Raw genomic sequence first — 27,288 nt, 5'->3', positions numbered from 1 at the left:
TGTCGGCCATCTTGAAAAATTAAAAATCTTGAAATTTCAAGTGGCTCAGACAATTTTCTTGTCAAGTGACCCATGGAGACTGCTCATGCCAATTTTCACGCTTGTATCATAAACTGAACGATTATATCACTTAGCCGCTCCACTATTAACACACACGAATGAACCCCATTGGTTCTCGCACGTCAAACGAACATGCTTGAGTTTGTTTACCACAACTGATGTGTGAGTTGATGAATGTTTCTATGTGGAAAAAAGCCTAAATTCAATTAGTTCATCATATAAAGCAATCATTTTAGACTAACACAGCGTCCTAACTATACGCGACGCCGCGACACGTGATAAAAGGTATCTTTTCCATGTTAATCAGAGTGTTTGTCCTAACCAGGCGCGACACGCGACGATTCTAATTTAGAAACGGTTTCTATTTTTCTGTGACGTCGCGCTGGATCAACAAACACAAAGTGTGGCAGTGATAATCTCAGGTGCTGTTTATGTGCTTTATTTAATGTTAAAAGCGTGAAATGTGACTTTGATTATCAACTTAGTGCTCCAGCTTTGTGACTGTAAAAGCAACAATGGATATAATTCACCTCAGATCTTGAAATTAAACAAATGGAAACATGAACGTTAAAACTGTGAACAAACAAGTGTATTATTTGACAAAGATTGTTTTAGTAACTCAGTAGCCTTTGTATTTTTTAAATGGTGTAATATTTGTGAATTTGATTATGTAGCTACTTATCCATTTTCTTGCGAGTGCCTACTCTCTAGGCTGTGCACTTGCCGCAAGACTCCGCCCACACGCTGTTCTGATTGGCTGTGGTTTTTGATTGACGTTGTGGCGTCTCACAATCGTGTCGCGTCTAGTGTGGACAGACACACTGCCTGTCGCTGGAATCATATCGCGTCGCGTGTAGTTAGGACACGGTGTAAAACGCTCAATTCATATGCATTAGTTTTACGATCTCCTAATGAACTTTTTTATGCGTCAAAGTGGTAGTTGCGTAGCTGTCAATGGAGGGAGAGAAAGCTCTCAGATTCCATCAATAAGATCTTCATTTGTGTTCCTAAGATAAACAGAAGTCTTATGGGTTTGAAACGACATGAGGTTGAGGAATTAATGGCAGAATTTTCATTTTTGGATAAACTATCCCTTTAAGAGTAATAAGACCCTTGACTGGCCCTTTGCAGATGTGTAGAAGTACCCTACCAGAAAACACACATCCATCACAATAACGACATCTAGAAAGAATTACAATGTATTTCCGTGAGTTAATATGCAAATTTTGCAGTCTCATTCAAACACATAAATAATAAATATAGCCTACTCTGGAATACAAGGTAATATAGCCAATCTGTCTCAGTGTATTGAAACAGACTGGTTACGTTATTGATAAGCTACTGTGCTCACAATTGAGTGATGAATCCAACGCCAAAATGAAAATCATTAAATCAACTTAGGTCAAATGGAAATGTCTCGCCTTTTTGTCTGCACACAACTTGAAATTCACATCCACCATTATTGAAATGATAATGTGAGCTATGCAATACAGTCTTTAGCCCTATGAGGACGGTAATTGTTTCTCATGTGGACGTCTGTAAAAATAAATCTGCATGGCACCTCAGTGATAAACCTCATGCATTCGGATGGCGATTTATTGACGGTGGAGGAGCTAGTTTTGTAACCCCACGACCTGCTAATGTGGCCAGTCGCATGATTGTCTGCTGAAAATACAATGTCATATGCTTGGAATAATACGAATAAATTCGGATTTAATTTAATTTATGGAAAATAATGCTAGAGAAAAATGCTTTTTTCTATTTGTTCGCTGAGGTGGAGCGGTGATGAAATATTGTTCTTGTAAATACTATCCAGCATTTCAGTAATGAAAAATAAAATCAATAAAAAAAAAAGAAACAACTAACCCCTGTAAATGTAAAACTACCTTACGACCCCATGAGAAAGAATTAACATCCGAACAGGGCTTTACATTTTCAAAGCTATATTAAACTAGCAAATAATTCACAAATGAAAAAAAAATATTTAAAAAAGTAAATACATGATATAAAATTAAAAGAATATAATAAATGTATGTATAACATTAATCTACATATGCAAATGAGGATGTGAGAGCAGTTCAGAATCTATTCTTTCTTTTAGGAGACAATAACTTTATTTGCTGTGCACTTTGATCTTCAAAACTTTGCAGACCTTTTACATTCACAAACAACTATTACACTGCATGAAAGGCAATTTAAAAAAAACAAAAAACAAACTCAGTCGCAGCAACAGAAAAAATGAAAAGTCACGAAAAGCGACCATTTAGTTGCAGTCTAGAGCCCTGTATTAAAATACAATACTTTATTTTTGTAATACTATTCCACACTATTAACGTTTTATTTGTATTATTCATCATCTAAATGCAGCTTTGCTGAGCATTAAAACATTTTTAAAAAATCTGACTGACCCCAAAAGTTTTAACTGTAGTGTATAAAAGAATTGTGTGTATATATAGCAGTATTTTGACAGTATGTGTAAAAAGAAACAAAGCATCTTGTTTGGTCATTCCTCAAAATGTTTAATAATAATTTCATAGCTTGATCTTCCAGTGAAAACTATAGATGCTAAACCCATTGCACTGAGACTTCGATTACGTATTGTGTATTGTGAAAAGTACTAGACCAATAAATGACTAGACTTGACTCATTCTGTCTCTTCTTACCTCAAGTGTTTCTCAAGAGTGTCCACCTGGTCATGCAAGGCTTTTGTAGTGTCTGTCTCAGGTCTGAGAAGAGAGAGAAGAAAACAAGATCAAAGATCCGCTGTCTACACACACACACACACACACACACTGCATTAAACAAAAGTCACTTTCAAGATTTGAAACCTTCCATTATGTGGTAATGTCACCATGTCAGTGCGTCGGTATGTCAGTAACGCTGGTTATGTGTTATTTGTAATTAAGCTCATTGGTTATAGATGCCTCTATGAATACTCAATCCTTTTTGTATTTGATCCCAATACAAGGTCAACACACGACAATAGCATGGCCCATTTAGTGCCTGCTGGTAAATGTTGTACACCACCAGGCCCGGGGTGGGTAATCGGGAGAATCGGAAGAATTCCCGGTGGGCCGCTTCACTTTTGGGCCGGTCGAGGATTTTTTTTTTCTCACATGTGTCACGTTAGTTACATTAGGCTACACACGTTCCGCATTCTGACAGTAGCACCTCAATGCAGTACACAAGATCCGGGGGGGCGGAGTTGGATCCAGATATAAGGGGTGGAGATTGGTAGGTTTAGGGATCAGGGGGTGGAGATGGGTAGGTTTAGGTATATGTAAGGTGGGAGGAGTTGGATCTGGATCCGACTCCTCCCAGTGGATTTCATGTTCTGCAGTGAGGACCATCTCCATTCTGACACCGCAGCGCGCAGCCTCTGCATGGGTTGTACCATGTGAGGGAGTTCTCCCCTCCCCTCCTATAGAGTTGGTTGGGTCCATAGCCCATCTTTTCCAAAACGTTTTCTCAGGTAGGCTACCGCGGCACCGCCTACCGATAGCTGGGCCGGCTCTACCGTAACGGTACGCGTCAGGCAGGATGGGAGGAAGAGGCCAGGAGGTATGGAAGCTTGTTTCCGCCACAGAATTAAACATTTTAAAAGATAATTGCGACTTTTTATCTCACAATTCTGACTTTATTTCTCAGAATTGCGAGATATAAAGTCAGAATTGCGTGAAATAAAGTCGCAATTGCGTGTTAAAGTCAGAATTACGAGATATAAAGTCAGAATTGCGTGAAATAAAGTCGCAATTGCGTGAAATAAAGTCGCAATTTGCTTGTTATAAAGTCAGAATTGCAAGATATAAAGTCAGAACTGCGTGAAATAAAGTCAGAATTGTGTGAAATAAAGTCGCAATTGCTTCTTATAAAGTCAGAATTGTGTGAAATAAAGTCAGAATTGTGTGAAATGAAGTCGCAATTGCTTCTTATAAAGTCTAAGTGAATTATTATTTAACCTTTACATTATTTGTTGAACCATGGTATTAATACAAACTACACAATAGTAAGAGCTGAACTGTTGCTTTATTTATCCAATTTGGAAAAAGTGCTAATTTGGAATTCCACCATGGAAAAAGTGGGCCGGTCTTGGGCCTGAAACTCCCGGGCTGAAAAGTGTACACCACCATCTGGACCCAAAAAGCATCTTTCTTCAATGACAGCCATTCAAAAGTAGCAGTGTATCCTGACTAAATAAAAATGTTTGCAAGCCCCATTTAAGCATATTTCATTACCTGATCGCAGATATTTTAGCTACTGCCGTTTTTAAGGTTTGTGTTTACAAGTTGTGTTTTTCTGAAGCTGTGCCCCTTATCTGAACCTGAGCAGAAATCATGTGCAATTCTGCTTGACAGTCTGGTTGCCATGGAGATGGCTCAAAAAACTTGTTGCTGACAAAACTGATTGCACAATTTCTCTATTTCCCAAGGCACTTCCCAAGTTTCACTAAAAATATTTTTGTATTTTAGTTTTATTATAAATTATCCAATTCATCTCCCAATCCCATGCCTGAAAAGCATTCACAAACACACCCTCTTTTCTCCAGAAGCAGCAAAAGATAATAAGGGCGGCTCTGGAAAAGCCCTAAAGTATTGATCCCCTGGACTGCAATGGGAGTGTAAAAACACATTAGGGTCTTTGCAAAGGTACAGTGAGGTTTTCCAACAACAGATTGAGTCAAAGTGAGAATGAGAAAAAGGCAGATGGCATTTGTAGAATGTATCAAAATTGTTTTTAGCATAACAATGCCGAACCCTCAGGATATAACTGATGCCAAATTTCGCATATCACATTATTTTTGGTGTAAATGTGTTTTTATGTTTGCCCCACGAGAGAACTGAGTGCTAAAAAACATCAACCCTTTGCACATACGCTAACACTCAATCTGTATTCCAAAGACTGCAGACATTTATATTTAATATCAATGTATGCGGTCGAGTGACAGGCCTCTCGCTCTCCAAGAGTCTAAAGACAGCAGGAATAAAATAAGGAACGCTGAGAGGTTTTTCAAGGGTTCACACTTTGAAGGCAGAAAGACACATGCTGCGCTAATAATGAGCTAATCAGGGGCTTACTGACAACTGTGCACACATGCTAATTGTGTGTGTGTGGTTTTGACAGGGTTTGTGTGAAAGCACTGCCAGAACAAGTTTTGAAGTTGAGGGACCCGCAAGTAGTTGATTTCAATGACCAGCTTTGGACCCACTTTATATGAAGTGTCTTTAACTACTTTAGTTTAATTAATCACTTGATACAATGCACTAGGCTTGCTGCGATATTCAGTGTTCAGCCGCAACACCGGTAACATCACTTGCCCACCGTGGCATCGCCGTTTTGAACTTTTATAGTAATAAAAATCATTTAGTTCAGTTAGAGAACAGACACTAGAATTAAAAACTGAACGTGTTTGCTCAATTAGAACTTGAGTTTCACCTCACTTTGCCCATGTCGCCTCACTCTTTGATTTGGTTTCAAAGCTAAACGTAAAAGCACCTATTTAAATGAGTTTGTCATTGTCCTGTTTTGTTGTGTTTTTCATTAAGAATATAGACCTTATGTAGCCCCGCCCCTTTTCAGCGCTGCGCTCGTTGTCTTTTGACTTCAAGTCAGTATTTTCACAGCGATTTTGCGTGTTTATTAATGAACGGCTCGTTTTAAAATCTTCCCGGTCGACTTACATGTTAAGTCATCTGCTTTAAACATTACAGTCCTCATGATAACTTTCGTTAACTTTACATTAAGTAAATCCACTTCAAAAGCTAATTACTCCTGGACAGCAGCGCCATAGAAATATACAGAGCGACCGCAAAAACGGAAGTTAAAAGACAATATTCTAAAGATGGTAGAAGAAGGTCTATAATAATGAACCCACCATTCAAGCAACTTCCGCTTATATTTATATTGTTTATAAATATTTACTTATATTTTAAGAATACCTGCATGCAGTTTTCCTGTAGGTCAAACAGTAGAGCGTTGGCACTTGTAACGATTCCCAGGGAAAGCAAGAACTGATAAGAATGTAAATGTGTATCTTGAAATGCAATGTAAGTCGCTTTGGATAAAAGCATCTGCCAAATGCATAAATGCATAAATGTAAATGTAGTTACATCTATAATTACACTAGCCGCTTTTCCACTGTCGGGCCAATTCGAGGCAGGGATAACAACATGTCGGGCGGGGCCAATAGCCTCAGACCTCGAGGCCTAAATCAAGCGGTGTTTTTTATATTAAAAAAATGATCATCATTATAATATATGTTCACGCTCTATTCAAGCAAATGCTTTTAAACCATTAACGGGTGAAGAGGCACAAAAGAGAAGGCAAGTGCGTTACCACTTGCGCACACGTCTGTGAATCTCCTGTCTGTTACACACACACACACACACACACTCGTGCACACAGAAAGCCGTTTCAGACAGCGCTTGAATGGACACAATGAAAAACACACAAAATTATACAAAATTATGCAAAAAAGCCGTTTTGTCGAGCATCCTCGCAAGCACGGTTAAATGAAGTCTTAAATGTACTGGGCCAAAAGAAAAAAATTGAGCCCTGATATATTGAAGGGCACGGCTAAATGTGGCATTTATTATAATGGGTTTATGTGAAGTTTGTTTTAAGTTCACTTAAATTAAAAGTTGTTATATTATTTAAAGCCTAATAAATGCTTAAAAAAAATAATAGCTTTCAGTTATACTGTAATGCTGAATGCCTATAATTAAAGGCTAATATAGAGGGCAAAAAATCTATTTCACAGAGACATCAGTAGCAGCATTGGTACGGCTGATGCCTTCTTTCATAAAAAGATGCCATTAAAATATAAGATACTGTCTTTATGTTGCTTCTACGTTAATTTGGAGATTAACTGTGAAAATTATAACAATATAAAAATATATAAAAAAACTTAATGTTAGGTTTTATTAATCACAATTAATCACGATTGATTGCAGAAAACATTTGCAATTAATTAGTTATTTTTTTGTTAATCGATTAACAACACGTATTTTAATACATATTAAACCATAATTTATTGGCAAAGCTGAATTTTTAGCCACTATCATTCTCCTGCTGATTTGGTGAATAATAACTAACTTATTATTATTAGCTGATAATGGTTGTGAGGAATAGAAAGTTAAAAAGAACAGCATTTATTCGAAACTGAAATCTTTGGTACTAATGACAATACAGACATTTATAATTTGATCAATTTAAAGCATACTTGCTGAATAAAAGTATCAATTTCATGCAAATATGACCCCAAACTTTTGACATTTAGTGTATATTATTCCTATAGAAAATATAGAATATATATTCTAATTAGGGCTGTCAAACGATTAATCGCGATTAATCGCATCCAAAATAAAAGTTTGTGTTTACATAATTTATGTCTGTGTACGGAGTATAATTATTTTCTATATATAAATACACACACATGCATATATATATTTAAGAAAATGTGTTATTTATATATAAAATATTTATATATAATATAAATTATATATAATATAAATATATATACACAGTATATACATGCAAATATTTCTTAAATATATACTTGCATGTGTGTGTATTTATATATAGAAAATAATTATACACCATACACACACATGTATTATGCAAAAACAAACTTTTATTTTGGATGCGATTAATCGCGATTAATCGTTTGACAGCCCTAATTAGAATATATAGAATATATATTATTCCTAGTTGTGTGATGGAGGTTTGCTCACCCATATCCTCTCTGTGGTAGACACTCCAGTATATCGTAGCAGAGTGCAAGCTGGTCATCTCTCTCACAGTTGTAGATACACTCCAGTGCCACGGACATAAGCTGATCTGAATCTTCAATGATTTTGGAATGACACTGCAGGTAAATAAACACACACTGTCATCATAATCATTGTTAAGTGTAAATTATGTATTATTAAACCTAGTAAAGAACCTACATAGCCAGCAATTCTGAGCATCATTGGCATATTTTAATGTCTTTATGACACTCCAAAATGCTATATAGGGAGGCTTAGAGACAACTAACAACTTGTAAGCCTATATAACAGAACATAACCTTGTATGAATGACCTTCATACAGTGTGTGTTAATACAGAGCCATTTCATCCCGTCTCCTCTCAGACAACAGTAACTCACGCACAGATGCACACACAAGCACACTAAAAATCCCGTTAGTGTGGATTAGATTGAATTTCATTTCACACAACATTGAATGAGCAAGGCTGATTCATAGACACACACACACACAAATAAAAAGAAACATAAACACACATGTACGATCTCATACACCTGATTTCTCTCTAACCCCCTTTATTAATTTCCTGTGAGAGAAGCTGATGCCTCAGATGTGTAAACAGGCCATATATTTTTATCATGGCCGTGTGTGACAGCATGTACGTGTGTGTCTGAAGGTCTTTCGTTGCCTTGGACTCAGAATTGGAATGGCTCTTCCTCTAATCATTTCACTGCATCCCTCTTTTATGAGTGCATCTGTGTGTGACACATTAACTTACATTTATTCATTTAGCAGCCACTTTTGTCCAAAGAGACTTATAAATGAGGAAAAGCACAAGCAATTTATCATGGAGGAAGCGGTGCCACACTACTGACTTTCAATAGTAAATCAGATGAGTACACAATAGTGTGTATTTGTTTTTCTATATTTGTGTGGTGCATATTGTCTTCATAGCTCATAAAAGTGTCCAAAATGTCTACAAGTCTATTAGGGATATGAAGCAGTTTTAATAATTATTTTTATGTAAAGGCAACATAAGTCAACAGAACATCCTCACAATAATCTGCACGTTTGTGTGTTGGTTTACTTGTTATTGCTAAATTTGTGAGCTAAATTTGACCAAAAAAAAAAAAAAAATCGGGAGAAATCTAGGGATGTCCACAATTGGTCTACATTATAATAAATAATAGAAATGATAAATAATAATAACAACATTTATAATCAATCTATAATAAACATGCATGTTATTGTTATTTATAATTTCTAAAACATTTCTATGCATATAATATATTCTTTGAATTGAAACTGGGGTAATCCACTTATAATTAATTTATAATAAATATAATACATATTACATTCAATTCATAATTATTAAAGTTTTTTTTTACAATTAAAAAAAGTTTGCTTGAAGGGGATGTTGATTAGGGGTAATCATTAGTTATCTATAATTAGCTTAATAGCTATAAAAACATTTTTTTTTAAGTGTACCACATGTCCTTGTTTGGATAGTCAAGTACACGTGTCTGGCTTACATCTGGCTTTGAGTGCTGGAAGATTTGAAGTGGGAGTGCGAGATTGTCTTTTGCGAGGTTGACCAGGAACTCTTTGAGCAGACTGGAGGCAGAGCCCACCCGCCGTCCCTCACAGCGGTGCAGGAACGGGACCATCCACTGGAATGAATTCCTCACGTATCGATCCTCGCTGGACTAAAACAGAAAGAAATCATGATGTAGAACAGCGTCTTCTGTTCACTCGCAGTACTTTCAGTAGAAACACATTAAAGTAGCTTTAAAGGATTAGTTTATGTCATTCCAAACCTGTATGATTTCCTTTAAACTAAAAACAAAAATGAGTCTGTGCTGGTTTTTCCCATTACAATAATTAAGACAGGAGCCTCAGAAAAAGCTTCAAAAAGGACGTTCTTTTGCATGAACAAATCATTCAGATAATTTTAAAGTGGCTTTTATCTCCTTTTATGTTCCACAGAAGAAAGAAAGTCAAAGGGTTCTGGAACGACATGAGGGTGAGTAAAAGATGACAGAACGTCTATTTCTGAGTGTTTCCTCGGGAAACATTAAAAGTATCACTAATAAACAGATGCTAAGATGGCCATTCACCCACTCACAGTGTATCCCCTTACACAAGCAAATGAGTATTAAATCATTTTTAATGAAAGCATTAAATCCAAACAAGCCGCTGGATGTGCTTACTGCAGTCGTAATGAGACCACACTGCAAACACAAATCTGCACACACTCTCAGAGATCTATCATTTACTCTAGTGCTGCCAAATAAACGCTATGCATGTATGCCAGTTTAGGGAAACAAAGGTGATTTGTATTATTTGAGTTGTCGAAAATACTGGTTAACCTAGCATGTTTTTATTTTTAAATTGTAGGACGATTTCTCGTTCAGGGTCATGAACATGCCTGCAAAGTTGACACTCTGAGGTGTTGTGGAATTGCGTGTACAAAATTTCTGATGCTTTTTATTTTGACAATCGCGGGTCAGTTTGACCCATAATTTCATGGTTAACCGCGGCTGCACAGACCCAAAATAAAAATGGGGGAACTTTTTTATTATTATTCAATATTATATTATAATATTCTTTTTTTAATTAAATAAAAAATTTTTTTGTTAAATACAGTTTAAAAAAATTATTCTCATATTTATTTTTGTTGTAATGTGTGAGGAGTATTAATATGAAAGGTTCATTGTTTTTACCTGATTTTTAATTAATTGTATTGAATCCAATTAGGGTCAATTTGACCCGCAACATAAAAATCGTACCCGTAAACATAATAATACAAGTGTTGAAGGAGACTGTAGACAGCCAACAAAGAGAGCACAGCCTCACAACATACATTTTTCATGAGGAGGCGGAGCTTGTCAATGTCCCTGAGCTGCTGCAGCTCCTTTAGTGTGAGACTCAAGTCACATGATGTCTCGTACACCAGTGTCTCCATGGTAACCAGATCGTCGCACAGGACCTCCAGCCCAGGAATGTTCTGCTCTTTTCCCAGACGCACCAGAGACAGGGAACAATCAACCTGTGTGGACCAATCAAAAAGCATAAGGAATCTATTAGATACATAACAATCCAGCTATTGAGGAACAGAAAGACAGAAGCGCCGCCAAACACACATTCACAACTGATGATGCTAGCTGTTTGTATGTATGCGTATGCATGTATGTATGTATGCGTATGCATGTATGTACTATATGTATGCATGCATATGTATGTATGTATGCGTGCGTATGCATGTATGTATGTATGTATGTATGTATGTATGTATGTATGTATGTATACACATATATACATACATAGATATATGTATATACATATGTTAAAACAACTGTTAAAAGAGTGTGTAAAATTGTTTAGCAAAATCTAAATCTATTAAAACTGCCAGATCAAATCCAACAGAAAAAAAGACAAAAAAACAAAAACAAAAAAAACACATGCAATAAGTAAAAATCCCCAAACAGATTCGTAAAAAGTAGGACCAGTCGATGAAATCCCACCCGCCTCAGCAGCCCATCAATACAGTTCACATCATGAGCTGACGATTAGTATTCCTCTACCAGTTGACAGGCAGAGCATGGAGCCAATCAATAGTGGATGCCTGCATTGAGGAAATGATTGCTGCTGTTTTCCCACCTGGTAGGAACCGAAACCCTTGACACTGGAGTTAACAAGAGCCAAACACCTCCGGAACAATGCTGTCTTCACAGCAGCACTCATTACAAGGAGTGCAGCTTAACACACAACACTAAACCAGGTACCAAACTAGTATGTGTATTTGCCTTATAATCAAATGATTGCAAACAGCACACGCTTGTTTACGCACACCTGGCTTTGGTTAACCATAAGTATTGACCTCCACATGCACACACATTTCTCCGTCGTTTCGGCAGCCCTCGGATGAACGATCTCACACTCTTTTATTACACTGCATGTACTTTCAGTCTGAGCCCAGGCGTCTTTTTTTCCCTCACTTCATGTCAAGCTCTTTCAGAACAGCCCTCTCTCCTTGCTTTAACCTCTGTCCTGACAGAGTGATGCATCTCCCGCTCTGCAGCACTACTTGAAACAGGCTGTGCCTACAGTTGAGTGATAGTTGTCATAATGGTCATGCAGTGGGGACAAAAAGTTTGAGACTAGAGATACACCTAAATTCTTGTCCGAAAAAGAAAATTCTGGAGATGCGGGGCCGAAAACCGAGGCCAGAAATTTGGATACAGACTTCTTGCGTGTATCCAAGATAAATCATAACTACTGTCATACCCTTTACATTAGTTTAGTTGAACTAATGACATCGTCACTGGCTAAAATGAATGTGCAGGTCATTCTACTTCCTGAACAAGTGCACACACGAGTCAAGAGTTGCTTTCACATTCACGTGAAATTTAGATAATAATATAAAATATTTAAAATATTGCTAAATAGATGACTTCTGTGCAATATGCACATTTTACTCTAGAAAGTGCTTATGGATACACAACAAGGACAAGCTATCATTAAAGCAAAAGTGGAAAAAACAAATACTCATGGAAAAAAATATTAAATGAGAAGAAATTGGACCCCACTGTAGTTCAGTAAAAACTTGTAATAAAATAGAAAGCTATTGTGGAAAGATCAGAGCATTTTAGAGTTTATTTTAGACTGAAAGAAAAAGACAGACAGACAGACAGACAGACAGACAGACAGACAGACAGACAGACAGACAGACAGACAGACAGAAAGAAAGAAAGAAAGAAAGAAAGAAAGAAAGAAAGAAAGAAAGAAAGAAAGAAAGAGGCAGAAATAAAGAGACAGACAGACAGACAGAGAAAGAAAGACAGACAGAAAGAAAGAGACAGACAGAAAGAAAGAAAGAGGCAGAAAGAAAGAAAGAAAGAAAGAAAGAAAGAAAGAAAGAAAGAAAGAAAGAAAGAAAGAAAGAAAGAAAGAAAGAAAGAAAGAAAGAAAGAAAGAGGCAGAAATAAAGAGACAGACAGACAGACAGAGAAAGAAAGACAGACAGAAAGAAAGAGACAGACAGACAGACAGACAGACAGACAGACAGACAGACAGAAAGAAAGAAAGAAAGAAAGAAAGAAAGAAAGACAGAAAGAAAGAAAGACAGAAAGAAAGAAAGACAGAAAGAAAGAAAGACAGAAAGAAAGAAAGAAAGAAAGACAGACAGACAGACAGACAGACAGACAGACAGACAGACAGAGAGAAAGAGACAGAAATAAAGAAATAAAGAGACAGAAAGAAAGAAAGAAAGAAAGAAAGAAAGAAAGAAAGAAAGAAAGAAAGACAGACAGAAAGAAAGAGACAGAAATAAAGAAATAAAGAGACAGAAAGAAAGAAAGAAAGAAAGAAAGACAGACAGACAGACAGACAGAAAGAAAGAGACAGAAAGAAAGAAAGAAAGAAAGAAAGAAAGAAAGAAAGAAAGAAAGAAAGAAAGAAAGAAAGAAAGAAAGAAAGAAAGAAAGAAAGAAAGAAAGAAAGAAAGAAAGAAAGAAAGAAAGAAAGAGAGAGAGGGGTTCAGAAGCTGATGATGTTCAGATGTCTCTCCATTAGGAGCCCACAGTAGACAGATACAGTGTTCTCATTTGATCTCAGCACACTAACAGCCCTCTGGGACAGCAGGAACTGTCACTCTAGAAGGAAGCAAATTTTCTCTGAGTCAGATGTGCATCTGTATGTGTATTTGAGGAAGTTGTTTGTTTTTTAGCCGGGTAAGGTGTCAGTCAAGCGAAAGTGCAAAAGAAAAGCATGTGCTTTGATACGTGTTTGAGTGTCAGCTTCAGTCAGCGAGTGCACTTGTGTACCTGGTGGGAATTGCTCTCTATGTCCTGTGCCCTGGTCAGATACCACTCAGTCAGCAGCGTGATGGAGGGTCTGGAGCTACGAAACCTCTCCAGTTCTGGCTGTTCTTCATATAAGAAGTGACAGTCATCCACTGGGCTGGGCTCCACCACTCCTCTAAAGAAAAGAACACACACAGTCATCAGCGACAAACAATGATTGCAAAAAACACATCACAATCACAGATGTGATCTTACCTGCACTCAGGAACTTCACACCAGTCTAGCTCTCTGTGCCGGCTCTCCTCCCAAGGAATCAAAGCCAAATTACCCTTCTTATCCACACTAGGAAGAAAGAGAGAATGAAATAACAAAAGAATGAACCAACAAAAGATTATCAGTAACTAAGCAAGATTTATCAAATCAATAGTAAAGAATAAAAAAAAGAAATTCTTGGTTAAAATAGAAACTTCTGGACGCAGAAACTAACCACACTTAATGGTGGCCTTTCAAAGACAAACGAAATAGCAAGCCACTATCAGACCAACCTACAAACTAACAAACAAAATAACCACAATTTGGGTTGTATTTTCAAGTACAACTGAAACTTCAATAGATCGAAACAAGCCACTAACTAAAACTGACTGAAATGGGCTGGTAAAGCGTGCACAAAAGCAAATAGGTTTGAATTATTATTTTTAATTATTATATCATCATTTTCATTGCTTGGTCTTTTTTAAATAACAAATGCTAATTCTGAAGAATTAAAAAAAGGGGCTTGACATTAGAGGATGACCAAATGTGTAAAAACCAAGCAGCAACCTCCCTGTCTCTCTCTTGAAACCAACACGGAAGTGAATTCAACGGCAATTCATCGACTGGCCACTTGAGGCTGGCTGCAGAAGTGAGTCAAATCTGCATCTCCCCCATGTTAAAATACCCAACTTTACAGCAGAAAAAAACACATTTACAGCCTGGTGCAAAAAGTGGCTTTGGTCTATATAGCTAATTTTTCCCTTCATGACAACCGTGAGGGGGGTGAATTTTTTTTATAACTCATTCGTTTACATTATATTAAGCCTTAAAGTTCTGCATAATTAAGGGTGTGTCCACTTTTGAGTGACAGGTGGATTCCCGCTGCAGTGGTCATTAGTCATCATTAGCCGTTTGTCTGATGTTTGTTAGTCGTCACGTTACCTCAGCTAATTGTCTGACTGTAAAAATAAATCAATTCGGGAGTGACGCGCTACCAAGATGGCGACGGTCAGCCACGCCCACTTTAGGCTTCAAAAACGGTCTTCAGAAACCTACGGGTGACGTCACGGACACTACGTCCATATTTTTTTTACAAGTCAAGTCAAGTCAAGTTGTATAGCGCTTTTCACAATACAGATTGTATCAAAGCAGCTTCACGGTATTAAATTAAAATAATACAACAAGGTTTGTTTCTAGTGAAATTTATTGATTAAATAAAAAAATTAAAAAAATTAAATTAAATTAAATTAAATATTCCCAAAATATCCCCAACTGAGCAAGCCAAAGGCAACAGTGGCAAGGAACCGAAAAAACTCCATCAGGTGACCTAATGGTGAGTTATGGAAGCTTGTTTCCGCCACTGAATAATAAATAAATAATAATAATTGCGACTTTTTATCTCACAATTCTGACTTTTTTTCTCACAATTGCGATATATCAAGTCAGAATTGTGACTTTTTTTCTCAGAATTGCGAGATATGAAGTCAGAATTGTGAGAAATAAAGTCGCAATTCTGAGAAATAAAGTCGCAATTGGGAGATATAAAGTCAGAATTGCAGGATATAAAGTCGCAATTGCGTGTTATAAAGTCAGAATTGTGAGATATAAACTATTATGTGGTAAAAAAAAAAAAAAAAGGCAGTCTTTTTTTCCCATAGAATTGGACTTTATATCTCACAATTGTGAGTTTATATCTCACAATTCTGAGAAAAGATGTCAGAATTGCGAGATATAAACTCGCAATTGCGTGTTATAAAGTCAGAATTGCGTGATATAAAGTCGCAATTGCGAGAAAAAAAGAAAGAAAGCCTTTATAACACGCAATTCTGACTTTATATCTCGCAATTCTGACTTTATAACACGCAATTGCGACTTTATTTCACGCAATTCTGACTTTATATCTCGCAATTCTGAGAAATAAAGTCAGAATTGCGAGATGTAAACTCGCAATTGTGAGATAAAAAGTCGCAATTATCTTTTAAAATGTTTTATTCTGTGGCGGAAACAAGCTTCCATAGTGAGTACAGTCTATGGTAAAAACTAAAAAAAAAAAAAAAACCTAGAAAAAAAAATCTTTCTAATCTAAGAAAATTACAGAAATATTGTTACATTTCTCAGTCTCCATTGCACATTTATCAACCTGGCTACTAAGTAAGGGATAATGTAGAGCGAGGCGGTTGTTATAGCGAATACAACCCCGACAGGCTGATCAGGACCTGATCTTGAATCAGTCTGAAGAGGTTGTATTCGCTATAACAACCGCCTCGCTCTACATTATCCCGCTTATCACATGGCTACCCACCAAATAAATCAATAATTTGACACAAAATATTGATTTAAAAAGGAGTTTATTGATTTAAAAACGCTTTCGCTAAAGAAAATAGTCCGTTCCGTCTCTACGGTTAGAATCCTGCGTCCATAGCAACGCTCTGTTTTTCATGGCAACGGTGTGTTATACTTCGCAGCGGTCTGTTATCAAGAAATAACACACCGCATTCTTCAACCAAGCCATGTAATAAATCATTCTATTGCTACATACATATGCACAACTCTAAACCTACTACAACAGAGTCAGTTAAAAAAAAAAAAAAAGTAAAAGAAAACTTGATTTGGCAGTGTTTCTTTCCAGCAGAGACAGCAGATGGCGAGAGACCACTGGTACAGCGAGGGTGCTGCTCGCGCTCACGGGCCGGGGAGAGTCGGGAACAGGCCTCCAGCTGCTGAGCCGTGATGGATGTTCACTGCAGAGGAGACTGACCTCCATAAGAGAGAATGGGTGGAAGGAGGGCGACCGAATCCAATACACTAAATCTATTCTGTCACCCCCATTACTGGAACATTAATGGGGGGGTTCTAAATGCCCTTACTCAGTGTGTCTCTCTCTCTAAACACACAAACCTTTCAACCAAATCAGCATACTCTCAATACAAACACACACACACAGACAAGCATGTAACCACCTACCTAACAAAAACATAGTTTTGTACATATTGTAATCTAGAAGTGTAGCACAGGCTCTCACCGAGTCCTCAGATCAGTTTATGCGTAGGTGTAAAGCTATTGCCTGTTTCCTCTGTTTTGATACTTTTCATGTATATATTTAGAGCGAGCAATTACATCAGTCTTTCATGCCTGAGTTCTGAAGGCGTCAAAAGAGACTGTGCACTTTTAGAGTGTCATCGGTGGAAAAGATCTGCACGAAATCCCTAAGGATGTTTTACCCGCCACCACAAAAGCATTCACCATATTAGCACCTTCAAATCTGCAAAATCTCATTTCTTCTTCCTCAACTATGAGTTGAAATGGAAATTAAAGCTATTTTGAGACTGCTGTCAAAAGAGACTGTTGAAAGTAATTGATAAATGACAAATCGTTCATGTAATACTACAGATGTTACATACAGCTGTCTGCCACTCGTGATTAATTGCTCCTTAAATATACATCTAGCTAAACTAAGTTTCTACACAAAACCACTTTACCCCATTTCAAGGAAAGAACAATTGGCAGTGAAAGCAGTGAAGAAGCAGCAAAAGTATAAGGAGGAACTTGCTGGTCACTCAGGTTGTTGCTGGTAACAGAGAGGTCAGTGATTAAATCTCAGTGGCTGTCTTGAGATATTTGATGTTTGACATTTAAGACTTCTGAGCTCAAGACGTGTCTGCTCTTAAATATAATGGCTGTGTTACACATTGTTCTAGACTCAAATATCCAAGGTCTGTCGGAGTAAGCTCAGATATCTCGGTCCTGCAGATGTAGTCCCTGACTTTTATCACCTCCTCTCTTCAGGATATGGCTAGAAATGTTTTCTTTCTACAGGAGCTGAAAACTCATCAGGAAAAATTACAGCTGTGAATCTTATCAAATGTATTGGAAATGCAAGGAACCAGAATTAAATCTGCAATAATACATAATAATTCAACTTTCCACCACATATTTCACTAGTTTGTACTTCAATGAGTAGTGTCCCGCCTAGTTTTGAGGTAATAAAGGGTTAGTTCATCTTCTGGGTTGTACGTCAGAACGTAGGCTCACTATTGGCCAGCATCACACACATGACCAGCCTCGGCCAATAGTGAGCCTATGTTCAGACGTACAACCCAGAAGCTCTGCGCTGTTACACTACGTGAACTCACTCAGAGGCCCACACAGAAGACAATTTATAGTTGAATAAAGTCGTTATTTTTGGGGGGGGGGGGGGGATGGGGGGGGGGTTGAGCACAAAGTATTCTCGTCGCTTAATAAACTTATTGTTGAGCCACTGTAGTCACTTGGACTATTTTAAATATTGTCTTTATTAACTTTCTGGGCCGGCAAGTTTCAATTACATAGAAGCATATGGAGGAGTGAGACAGCCCTCAGATTTAATCAAAAATATCTTCATTTGTGTTCCGAAGATAAACGAAAGTCTTAAAGGGTTGGAACAACGCGAGGGTGAGTAATTACTGACAGAATTTTCAATTTTGGGTGAACTGACCCTTTAAGAACTCGACCATAAAGAGGGTCTTTCATAATTTCATAATAAAAAAAACATAATGATGTTTCCTGGGGTCAACGGGTCTTTCGGGTCTTCCAACAATCAGACACCCTCACCCAGGCGACCCAGCCGGGGTTGATCAAGTCCCGACTTGTTTCCAGGTAGCACTACCCCACCCACAGCTCTCCTCTCTTGACCCAGAGCAATCTTAAAGCAAATTCCTCTGCTTCTGTGCCCCTTTGTCAACTGGCCCCCTTGATGCCCAGCAAAATATAGGCACTGCAGAGCAACTGGGCTACTACCTCAGTAGGCTCGCACCTTGCTTGCTAGCCATTACTTCGGCACTCTTGATCTAGCTCTATGTACTTGGTTCTCTAACTCTCATTGGCCTCCTCTATACAGTCCTTCCAGGGAACTGCAAGTAAGGATAATCTGCTAGGATTCTGAGATCAGCACCATACATGTATCTGGCCTTAGCGATTCTATGGCAACAGTTTCTGGAAACTTAAGTTGCTTCCCCAGGTCGACTTTCAGCTCCCAGTCCTGTGCTGTTGTTAGCAGGCCAGATGAGGTGGTCCTAACTGCTGGTGATACCTTCTCCCCAGCCCTGACAAAAGTGATGGTCTTCTCCGCTGAGCGAAGGCGCTTGCAGTGGATGATCCCCCTGGAGATGGTGTCTGCAATGGCTTTGTCATTGCAATTTGTCATTACGCCAACAATAGCGCCCTTCGCTCAGTACTTTTGAACACCTGCTGAGGATATATTGCAGTGTCCCTCTTTTCAGGCACAGAGGGCAAGTTGGTGACTCTGCCTTCCCCAGCAAAACAAGTTGGACGGGCTTGGTACTACATCCTTGACAGCCTGGATTAAGAATTTTATTCCGTGATGCCGGTGATTCTGGATTTCCAGAGCTCAGCCCAGGTGATATTACGTTGTACTACTTGTTTCCACCTTGTCCAGTCTCCCTGCTGCCGCATCCCAAACATCCTGCTGGCTCGCACTTTCTCAAACGATTGTTGTACCTCATCTTGGAGCTGAGATCTCCTGTCCTTCCTCCCTGGCTGCTGATGGGGAGTTTCAGCTTGTTGTTTCACCCGTATAAGGCGATGCTTCTCAGGCTTCAAGGTAGTCCCAGTCACTTCTGTAAGAACCTATTGATCCTCCTCTCAAAGCCCTCCATTGTGGAGATCGGGACCTTGTAAACTAAGGCGGCTAAAATCGAACATCTTCCCCAGGCTACTATCTAGTTTTTTCATGATGGATGGAATCTGAGTGTTACAAAGTGTGAAGTAGAATATATCGGTGACCATTCCTTTCTTCAACACCAGGGATCTGGATTTTTCCAGCTTGAAGCTCATGTACACCCAGGTCATGAGCTCTTCAGGATCCATCTACTCCCTGGGACAGATGCTGTTGTCACTATTAGGTCATCCATGAAAGCCCTAATCGATGGTTGTCGGACGCTAGACTTTAAAGGGCACCTATTATGCAAAATTCACTTTTACATGGTGTTTGAACATAAATGTGTGTTGGCAGTGTGTGAGCAAAACCACCCTAGAATGATAAAAATCCACCCAGTGTTTTTTTTTACAATCTCAATAAATCATAAGCACTGTCTCAGAATGAGCTGTTCTCAGATTCGGTGCAATGTGACGTAGAATTGAGCAGGCCCCTCCCACGACTGTTGAGTGACACTTCAGTTTGAGCCTAGCCCCGCCCTGAGTGAGCTGGACACAGAGTCCGCAATTGTTCGACGCTTGAGCAGTTGTAGACAAGAATGTCTCCTAAGCGATTGAGGTGTGTTGTTGATGGATGTAAGAATGAACATAGCAGTCTTCATTTACTCCCGTTGTTACTCGAGGATGGATCTGTACTGTTTGTGATCAAGCTTACACTCTCCGGAGCAACAGGCCTAACGTGACTGGACACGGAAGAAATGAAAGTGCGAGCGCGCTCTTTATGACAGCTCTTCGAGTCATTTTACGGATATAAGGTTTACCAGTTTATTTAGCACCCACTGAAAAGGTGTATATATTTGTTTACTGTTAGTTGTAACGAGTGTTTTGTGTACTTCGCTGTGTATGTTGTTGATAATGAAAGGGAGAGAGAGAGAGAGAGTTTATGGATAAGACTTTAAGGCGCACTTCTTATACTATGTTTATTCAGCTCTTACAGAGATTCTCTGGAGTAAAACTAACGCTCATCTTTTGTGTGATGTACAATAAACTTCACTGAACTCGTCAGTATATTTTGGTCATCATTCGGACGGGTTTTGCTACAGCAGGCTTGTATTAGTGGATAAAAGCAGATGACAAATAAGTTATAACCATAATTAAACTAAACTATACCTGTTCTATGTCCATACAGCATATATTCTCTGGCTCTGTGGGCATTATTGTCAGACTCCGAGTCGAAATGAACACCGCAACTGAGAGTTTCTGTTCTGATATTATCAGATGAGGTTGTCCTGACTCTGAGCGCGAGCTCGTGAAGCTCCGCCCCCTGTGTCGTGCAGCAGCAGTTAATTTGCATTTAAAGGGCACACACTAAAACAGCGTGTTTTTCTGAGCCCCAAAAAATTACAATTTAAACATGCTGTAAAAAATGATCTGTTGGGTATTTTGAGCTAAAACTTCACATACACACTCTGAGGACATCAGAGACTTATTTTACGTCTTGTGAAAAGAGTCATAATAGGTGCCCTTTAAGAGGGGACCTCTACAGTGCTCCTCTACAGACTTCACTAGCATGTTGTTGGCAAGTGCGAAAAGGATCATTGAAATGGTGCATCCAGTGATAATTCATTTGCTGAGCTCATGCCACTACAAAGTAGTGGACTTAGAGGAGAATCTTAGGCTAAAACCATTGTAGTAGTCTAAGATAAGGTTCATGAACTTGGCTGGGGTATGGTACCGAGTTCAGAGCCACTTCTACCAGCTTGTGAGGTATGGATCCATAGGCGTTTGCAAAGTCCCACCACAGCACCACCAGGTCCCCCTTGCTCTCCCGGACCTCCATGATCAGCTGGTCACCACACGTGTGCTCTATACACCCTGGTACCTTCAGGATTCCTCCTTTCAACTGAAGTGTCAATAAACGAATTCTCTAGGAGTTAGTCTTTAAGACGCATAGCAACTCCAATATTTGATTTGATCAAATGTCTGGTGAGCATAACCTTTTTTAAAAACATTTTTAAACAATATTAACAACCCTAAACTTTTGAAAAGTACTAGTGTACATATCCCTTCAGGAAGGTGAGCAGCACTTATTTTTAGCCCAGAGTCTGCACGTAACTTCAGCCTACAGTTATTTTAAAGCACATATGGATAAAGTTCACTGCAAAATGTCTCATTTACATAACCAACCTGCTTTAAACTAGCACCTCATTCGGTCATATCGCAGACAGAACCTAATAACCTCTTTCAGTAGACCCGTCATCTAAAAATGACCTTTTCCCGTTAGGCTCTTTCAAAAAGATTTATGTGGGTTTTGTTTATCCTGTTCACGGAAGATTGGTATCCTCTAATGTGTAATTCTCACCCCGCCTTAGGCAGAAGGTCGGAGTACTCGTGAGGAGAGGTGGTTTCTGGGAAATTGCAGAGAATTGCGAGCCGGTGCTGGAGCATCTCTGAGCCGTGGTAAGTGAAGAGAATGTCCAATGCCTGCACGTTACTCTCCTGGGAGAGAAAGAGACGAGATGAGAGGAACACGATTGATAGAGATAATTAATTAATAGACGATTTATGAGACGGAACTAACTACGGACAGCTTTATGCTCTGCAGTAATATATCCAACTTCACAAAGACCCAGAAGCCTTTGCATTGGGCAGGTGACCATATTTCAAACATTACACTTTAAAATACTCACAGAATATGAGGGGAATCCATATTTTACGCCACACGCTAGTGAGGGCGCACACACTTATCCACAAAACAGTGAAATGGTGACTATAACTCACGCCGCGGGACGCTCATACTCACACTCACGTCATGGACGGAGAACAAAGGAAGAGAGATTTACCCTTGCGTACGTTCTTGCTGACAGAACAATATTCTGATTGCGGAACTTCTTGAAAAACTCAGCATCAAATCGCTGCTCTGCCGCATGAGGTCCACCCAGGATCTCCTGCAGAACATAAAAGAAGAGACGGAGAGAAAGAAAGCAAAACAAACATGAGAGTTCAGGAGAGGGTCTCACGTGTGTATGTCTGAGGTAAATCCTCCCAGTCCACACTGCTGACATTTATCACTTTGACATTTACAATTACAGGCTTTAAGTTGACAGGGCCGCCATGTGTATGTGTGTGCACGTGTGTGTTTAATGTCTCAGAGGTCTGGTTACATTCAGAACTATTCCCATAGAAATCAATTACACATGACGACCCTGACAAAGGCCATCCATCACAGTACGAGCAGGACATTAACTATGCGATAGGATGAAACAGTAGACACACTCCTGCTGATGACTTTTAGATTGCAACAAAGCATTAAAATATGAACACACATGAGCACACACATTGATCATTATATTCATAAAAAGACGAGCGGAAATTACTTAGATAATTTAAATGACTATCTAAATCAAAGTCACAACATTTGTTGTGGATATATGGTTTCAGAATACTTCAGAAGGTGGTTTGCATCATTTTATCATCAATTCATAAATGATCAACCTTTCTGCAATAAAAACGTCAAAGTCAGCCTAGTTTGAAATGACACCCTTTGATCCTTAGAATTAAGCAGGCTGTTTTTGTTACTGTGCCTTTAAGACTTCTATATGGAAATTACCTTGGTTATAATTGGCTAGCCTCCACATACCAGCATAAGTCACATCAAGGGATTAGAATGACAGATGCTGAATACTAAATAGATGTTGACAGGGTAAAAAATTAACTATCTGCCAAAAGTGTGTGAATTGGGAAAAATCTATTGAACATAAATATTTATCCATTTTCCCCCCTTGTGGATAGTGTCACATAGTATAGACCTTATGCGCCAGAGAAACTAGGGCGCCGCCATCTTTAGAATATTGTCTTTTAACTTCCGTTTTTGCGGTCGCTCTGTATATTTCTATGGCGCTGCTGTCCAGGAGTAATTAGCTTTTGAAGTGGATTTACTTAATGTAAAGTTAACGAAAGTTATCATGAGGACTGTAATGTTTAAAGCAGATGACTTAAATGTCAGTCGACCGGGAAGATTTTAAAACGAGCCGTTCATTAATAAACACGCAGAATCGCTGTGAAAATACAGACCGGAAGTCAAAAGACAACGAGCGCAGCGCTGAAAAGGGGCGGGGCTACATAAGGTCTATACTATGTATAATATGTATGTACACATATTACTACATTATTATTAGTATAGCCATTACATAATGTCAAATCTCTCATAAAAACATTGAAACACTTGTATTGGTGGCTTAATGCGAGTAACAGCTCACATGCAACGCAAACATACAATTCTTATCAAGTTTTTTTCCCCCAGTTAAAATTTTTTTTTTTTTTTTTTTTAAGCAAAAAATACAACTATATCCGGAATACAATCTCTGAAAACAAGTCTATTTTATGCAGTGCTTCTCAAGTCAATTTATCTTGTTCAACAGATTTTTTAATTAGCTCAAAAAGACTAATTAAAAACTCCTTGAGAAGTCTTTTTTGTAGTGTGTGTTGCCACAGAGTTTTAAAGGGGGAAAAAAAGCATCCTTGATAAACTATCAGAGCGATAAGTGTTCATTTTGGATTATGGGTACTGATAAGTAAATTAGGGTAGTATAAGTGTTTAATATGTAAATTAGGTAGGTTAAGGTGATGTAATTAAAATGATGACTTTTGAATGAGCTGTTTTTGCAGCTTAGCTTTGGTCTGTTTGAACTGGGGAGGAAACTTTGCATTGTAAAAGGTTTCTACATTGAGCAAGGGAAATCCTTTTTTCCATGATATGTCCCTTTTAAACCCAAATGCATCGCGTTTAAAGCCAAATTATGGAAGTTTAAAGCTTTACTTAATACGTGTTACCTCATAAGTGGCCAAGCGGTCCAGATAGCAGAGAAGCTTCAGTCTACTTCTGCAGAGCTCCTTCTGCTCTAGAGTCAGTCTGAAAGAACATGACATCAACAAGATTAAACACGCAAACACAGTCTTATCTGGAGCTTATCGGCATACATCTACTTCAGAGAGCCACCATTAATATCCATGAAAACGGTGGAATGAAATAAAGCTTCACACTCTCTGGGGGAGGGGTGGAGGGTTTGACAGACATGTATGTAGAGGCTTACAGATATAATGAAAGGCATTACAAGGAAATACGGATGAATGGGACAATTTGAGATTGAAGGAAAAAAGCGGGCGAAACAGTGCTGAAAGGGTAGTGAGCCATTATAGACCCAGATTAGGTCATCAAAGACAGGCTAATGTGAGGCGACCGCTGCCTGATTGCCTGGATGCCCATGCGAGCGCGCGCGTGTATCAGTCAGCGTGAAAATCCACAGAAGGCAATTACAATCTCATCTCATTCTCCCGGCATTACTGCGGAAACCTGAGCATCCCGTTGTATGCGAATGAGACCCGCGCGCACGGACAGATCGTCGGACTGGGGGAGAATATTGAACTGCAGGATGTTATCGCAATGCAAACATGATAAAAGAAGATTGAAAGAATAGCCTAGGCATAAACACACTCGCCTGTGAAAGCTTAGAGCACTTCTTTTCCCAGCCTCCACACTCTAGAGCAATTCTATTTCAGACATACTGATTGTAATGAAACTAAAGCAGAATTCAATGCCGTGTCAAGGGTTTATGCATGGCTTGACTGTAGAAGAAGCATTTTAAAAGCATCAGTTCACTTAAAAACTAGTGTGCTGAAGGTCGCTCATCTTTAAAGAGTCAAAGCGTTACATACCGACTATTGACAACATCAAACTTAAAAAAAATCTTATAAAAATTCAAACTATTAGAACCATTTAAGTACAAAAATGTGTAAAATGTGTATGTGTGTAAGATGTGTAAAAAATAAAAAAAATTCATGACTGCATAGCAGGCTGTTTTAGAGTGGAGAAAAGGAATTGGCTATTGATTTGTCACAGGATAAAATGTAGTTATGAAAAAGGTGCATTGGTTTGAAATTACTAACATTACTTACTAAATATACAGCAGTTTAATGCCTTAATACTTAGTCTTAAATTCAGACCAATATTCCAACAAAACAAAAAGTAATTAGATAGTGGAGCTTAATCACAGAAAGAGTTTAAAACACCACATCAATAGAGCAATTAACAAGACACATGCTAATTGACAAAATATCTAAGGTGGTACTGATGCGATGCGTCATTTAATTTCAAGCAACGCTGCATTTTTGCCTCAAAGCCCACTTAACTTAAGAGTTTGAGGCTCTTGAGACTTTCTAGCCTCAAATTGAAGACAATATCTAAGACTTGAAATACTATAAGATATTTAAGTTTTTACTTTAATTTTTTACTCTGAAATTTTCTAATAGGATGATCATTTTTATCAAGCTCGTATATTTAAGTTCAGTAATTTCACTTAAATGACAATTAATAGGTAATTTTCATTGCCATTTAAGTGAAATTACTGAACTTAAATATTCAAGCTTGATAAAAATGATCATTCTATAAGAAAATTTCAGATGGCACTTAGAGGCTTTTGCATCTGAACTCTTCATAGACTTCAGACATTTTAATGCTAATTTAACTAAGGTCAAATGATAGCTAGAAAAAGTGTAAGCCCAAATAAAGTGGGAGAAATGGGGAGAGAGAGACTAATCAACAATAAAGATGGATAAAAAGACCAATCATAATTCAGCATGCAAATTGTAATAAAGAATCAACCAATCACAGCCAAACAGGTCAATATTACCATGAATACTGAACGGTCAATGAAATCTTCAGAGCAAACATGTTTACAAACGGGTCATGTTGCTGGCAAAAAGGAAAAATATCATGATATCTTGTTCCAGCTTTTTAAATAAGTTTATGCAGCTTTCAAGTGAACCTGGGAGGTTCGAACCCATGAATCTGGCATTTGTTAGTCAAAAATATATGAAAAAGTTATGGTTACAAATTATGAACAATTAATCTAAATAACTACATCTGAAGTCAAAATTACAATAGATTTTCACATAAATGAATCACTTTTACATGGTATTTAACAAAAAAGATTTAGTTTTCATTAAGCAAAACCTGAAAGCGATTAACTTTACACAAATATAATGGTTTAATCTGACCATAGTTTCAGTAATATAATGTACAGTGCTTGTGATATGTCTCAAAAACTATTACTCAGATTGTTATGCTGGTAATATAATTTGCAAAGAAAAATTCAGAAGCATTGTCACGAGTGGTCTCAGACCCCCGTTCCCTTTTTATTTGACATTTTATAAACTAGGTTTTAAAAAGGCAGCACACATAAGGCTGAAAAGGTCTTGAAAACTGTAGTAGATCTGAAAGCAGTGTGTGCTGCAGCTGAATTAACTGCAGGCGGTGTCGTCTTCAACAGAGAGTATCTCTGCAAGACTGAAGCCTGATTGACAGGCAGACATTGTTAAGGGGAATCACTATCAAAATATGTAACTGTGATGGTAAAAGAAGAAGAGCATTGAACTTTCTATTGCTTTCTAACAAACACACACACACCGCTTCAACTAAACCCAGCCATCTGATCGATACCACCCCATTGCTATAATGGTGGCGTAGTTAAAAAGAAATTAACAGAATGATGATTGTCTTTTTTGCTGTTGCATTACCACAGCTGAATGTCAGGAGAGACTGAAGTGCACCCCATTAGAGTCGCTCTCTCTTTCACAATGTTGATGTGCCTGTCTATGTCACTCTTTATCTTCTTTCTTCATCGCTTTTATCTTCTCTTTCGCTCGCTAAATGCCTTTGTTTCTCTTTTTCAATCTGTCCTGCCACTGTCCACCCTTTTTTTCATTGGTTTTCTCTCG

At 38.2% G+C, this 27,288-nt stretch overlaps 1 protein-coding gene across 2 annotated transcripts in view; it reads right to left on the bottom strand.

Annotated features, from left to right (window-relative positions):
• The window catches only part of nbas (NBAS subunit of NRZ tethering complex), a 194,546-nt gene that overhangs the window by 136,373 nt on the left and 30,885 nt on the right, over nt 1-27,288 (bottom strand). For both annotated transcript variants that reach the window (XM_079887640.1, XM_079887641.1), the window contains exons 19-27: nt 24,346-24,424; nt 22,356-22,460; nt 21,875-22,011; nt 13,864-13,950; nt 13,630-13,783; nt 10,668-10,853; nt 9,337-9,510; nt 7,791-7,924; nt 2,724-2,786 (exon numbers count right to left, since the gene is read on the bottom strand). In XM_079887640.1, coding sequence (XP_079743766.1) covers nt 2,724-2,786; nt 7,791-7,924; nt 9,337-9,510; nt 10,668-10,853; nt 13,630-13,783; nt 13,864-13,950; nt 21,875-22,011; nt 22,356-22,460; nt 24,346-24,424 — 1,119 coding nt within the window. The remainder of the gene's footprint in view (nt 1-2,723; nt 2,787-7,790; nt 7,925-9,336; nt 9,511-10,667; nt 10,854-13,629; nt 13,784-13,863; nt 13,951-21,874; nt 22,012-22,355; nt 22,461-24,345; nt 24,425-27,288) is intronic.

This window comes from Squalius cephalus, assembly GCF_949319135.1.
Source record: "Squalius cephalus genome assembly, chromosome: 12".
Lineage (NCBI taxonomy): Eukaryota > Metazoa > Chordata > Actinopteri > Cypriniformes > Leuciscidae > Squalius > Squalius cephalus.
This window is presented reverse-complemented; position numbering and strand designations above follow the sequence as displayed.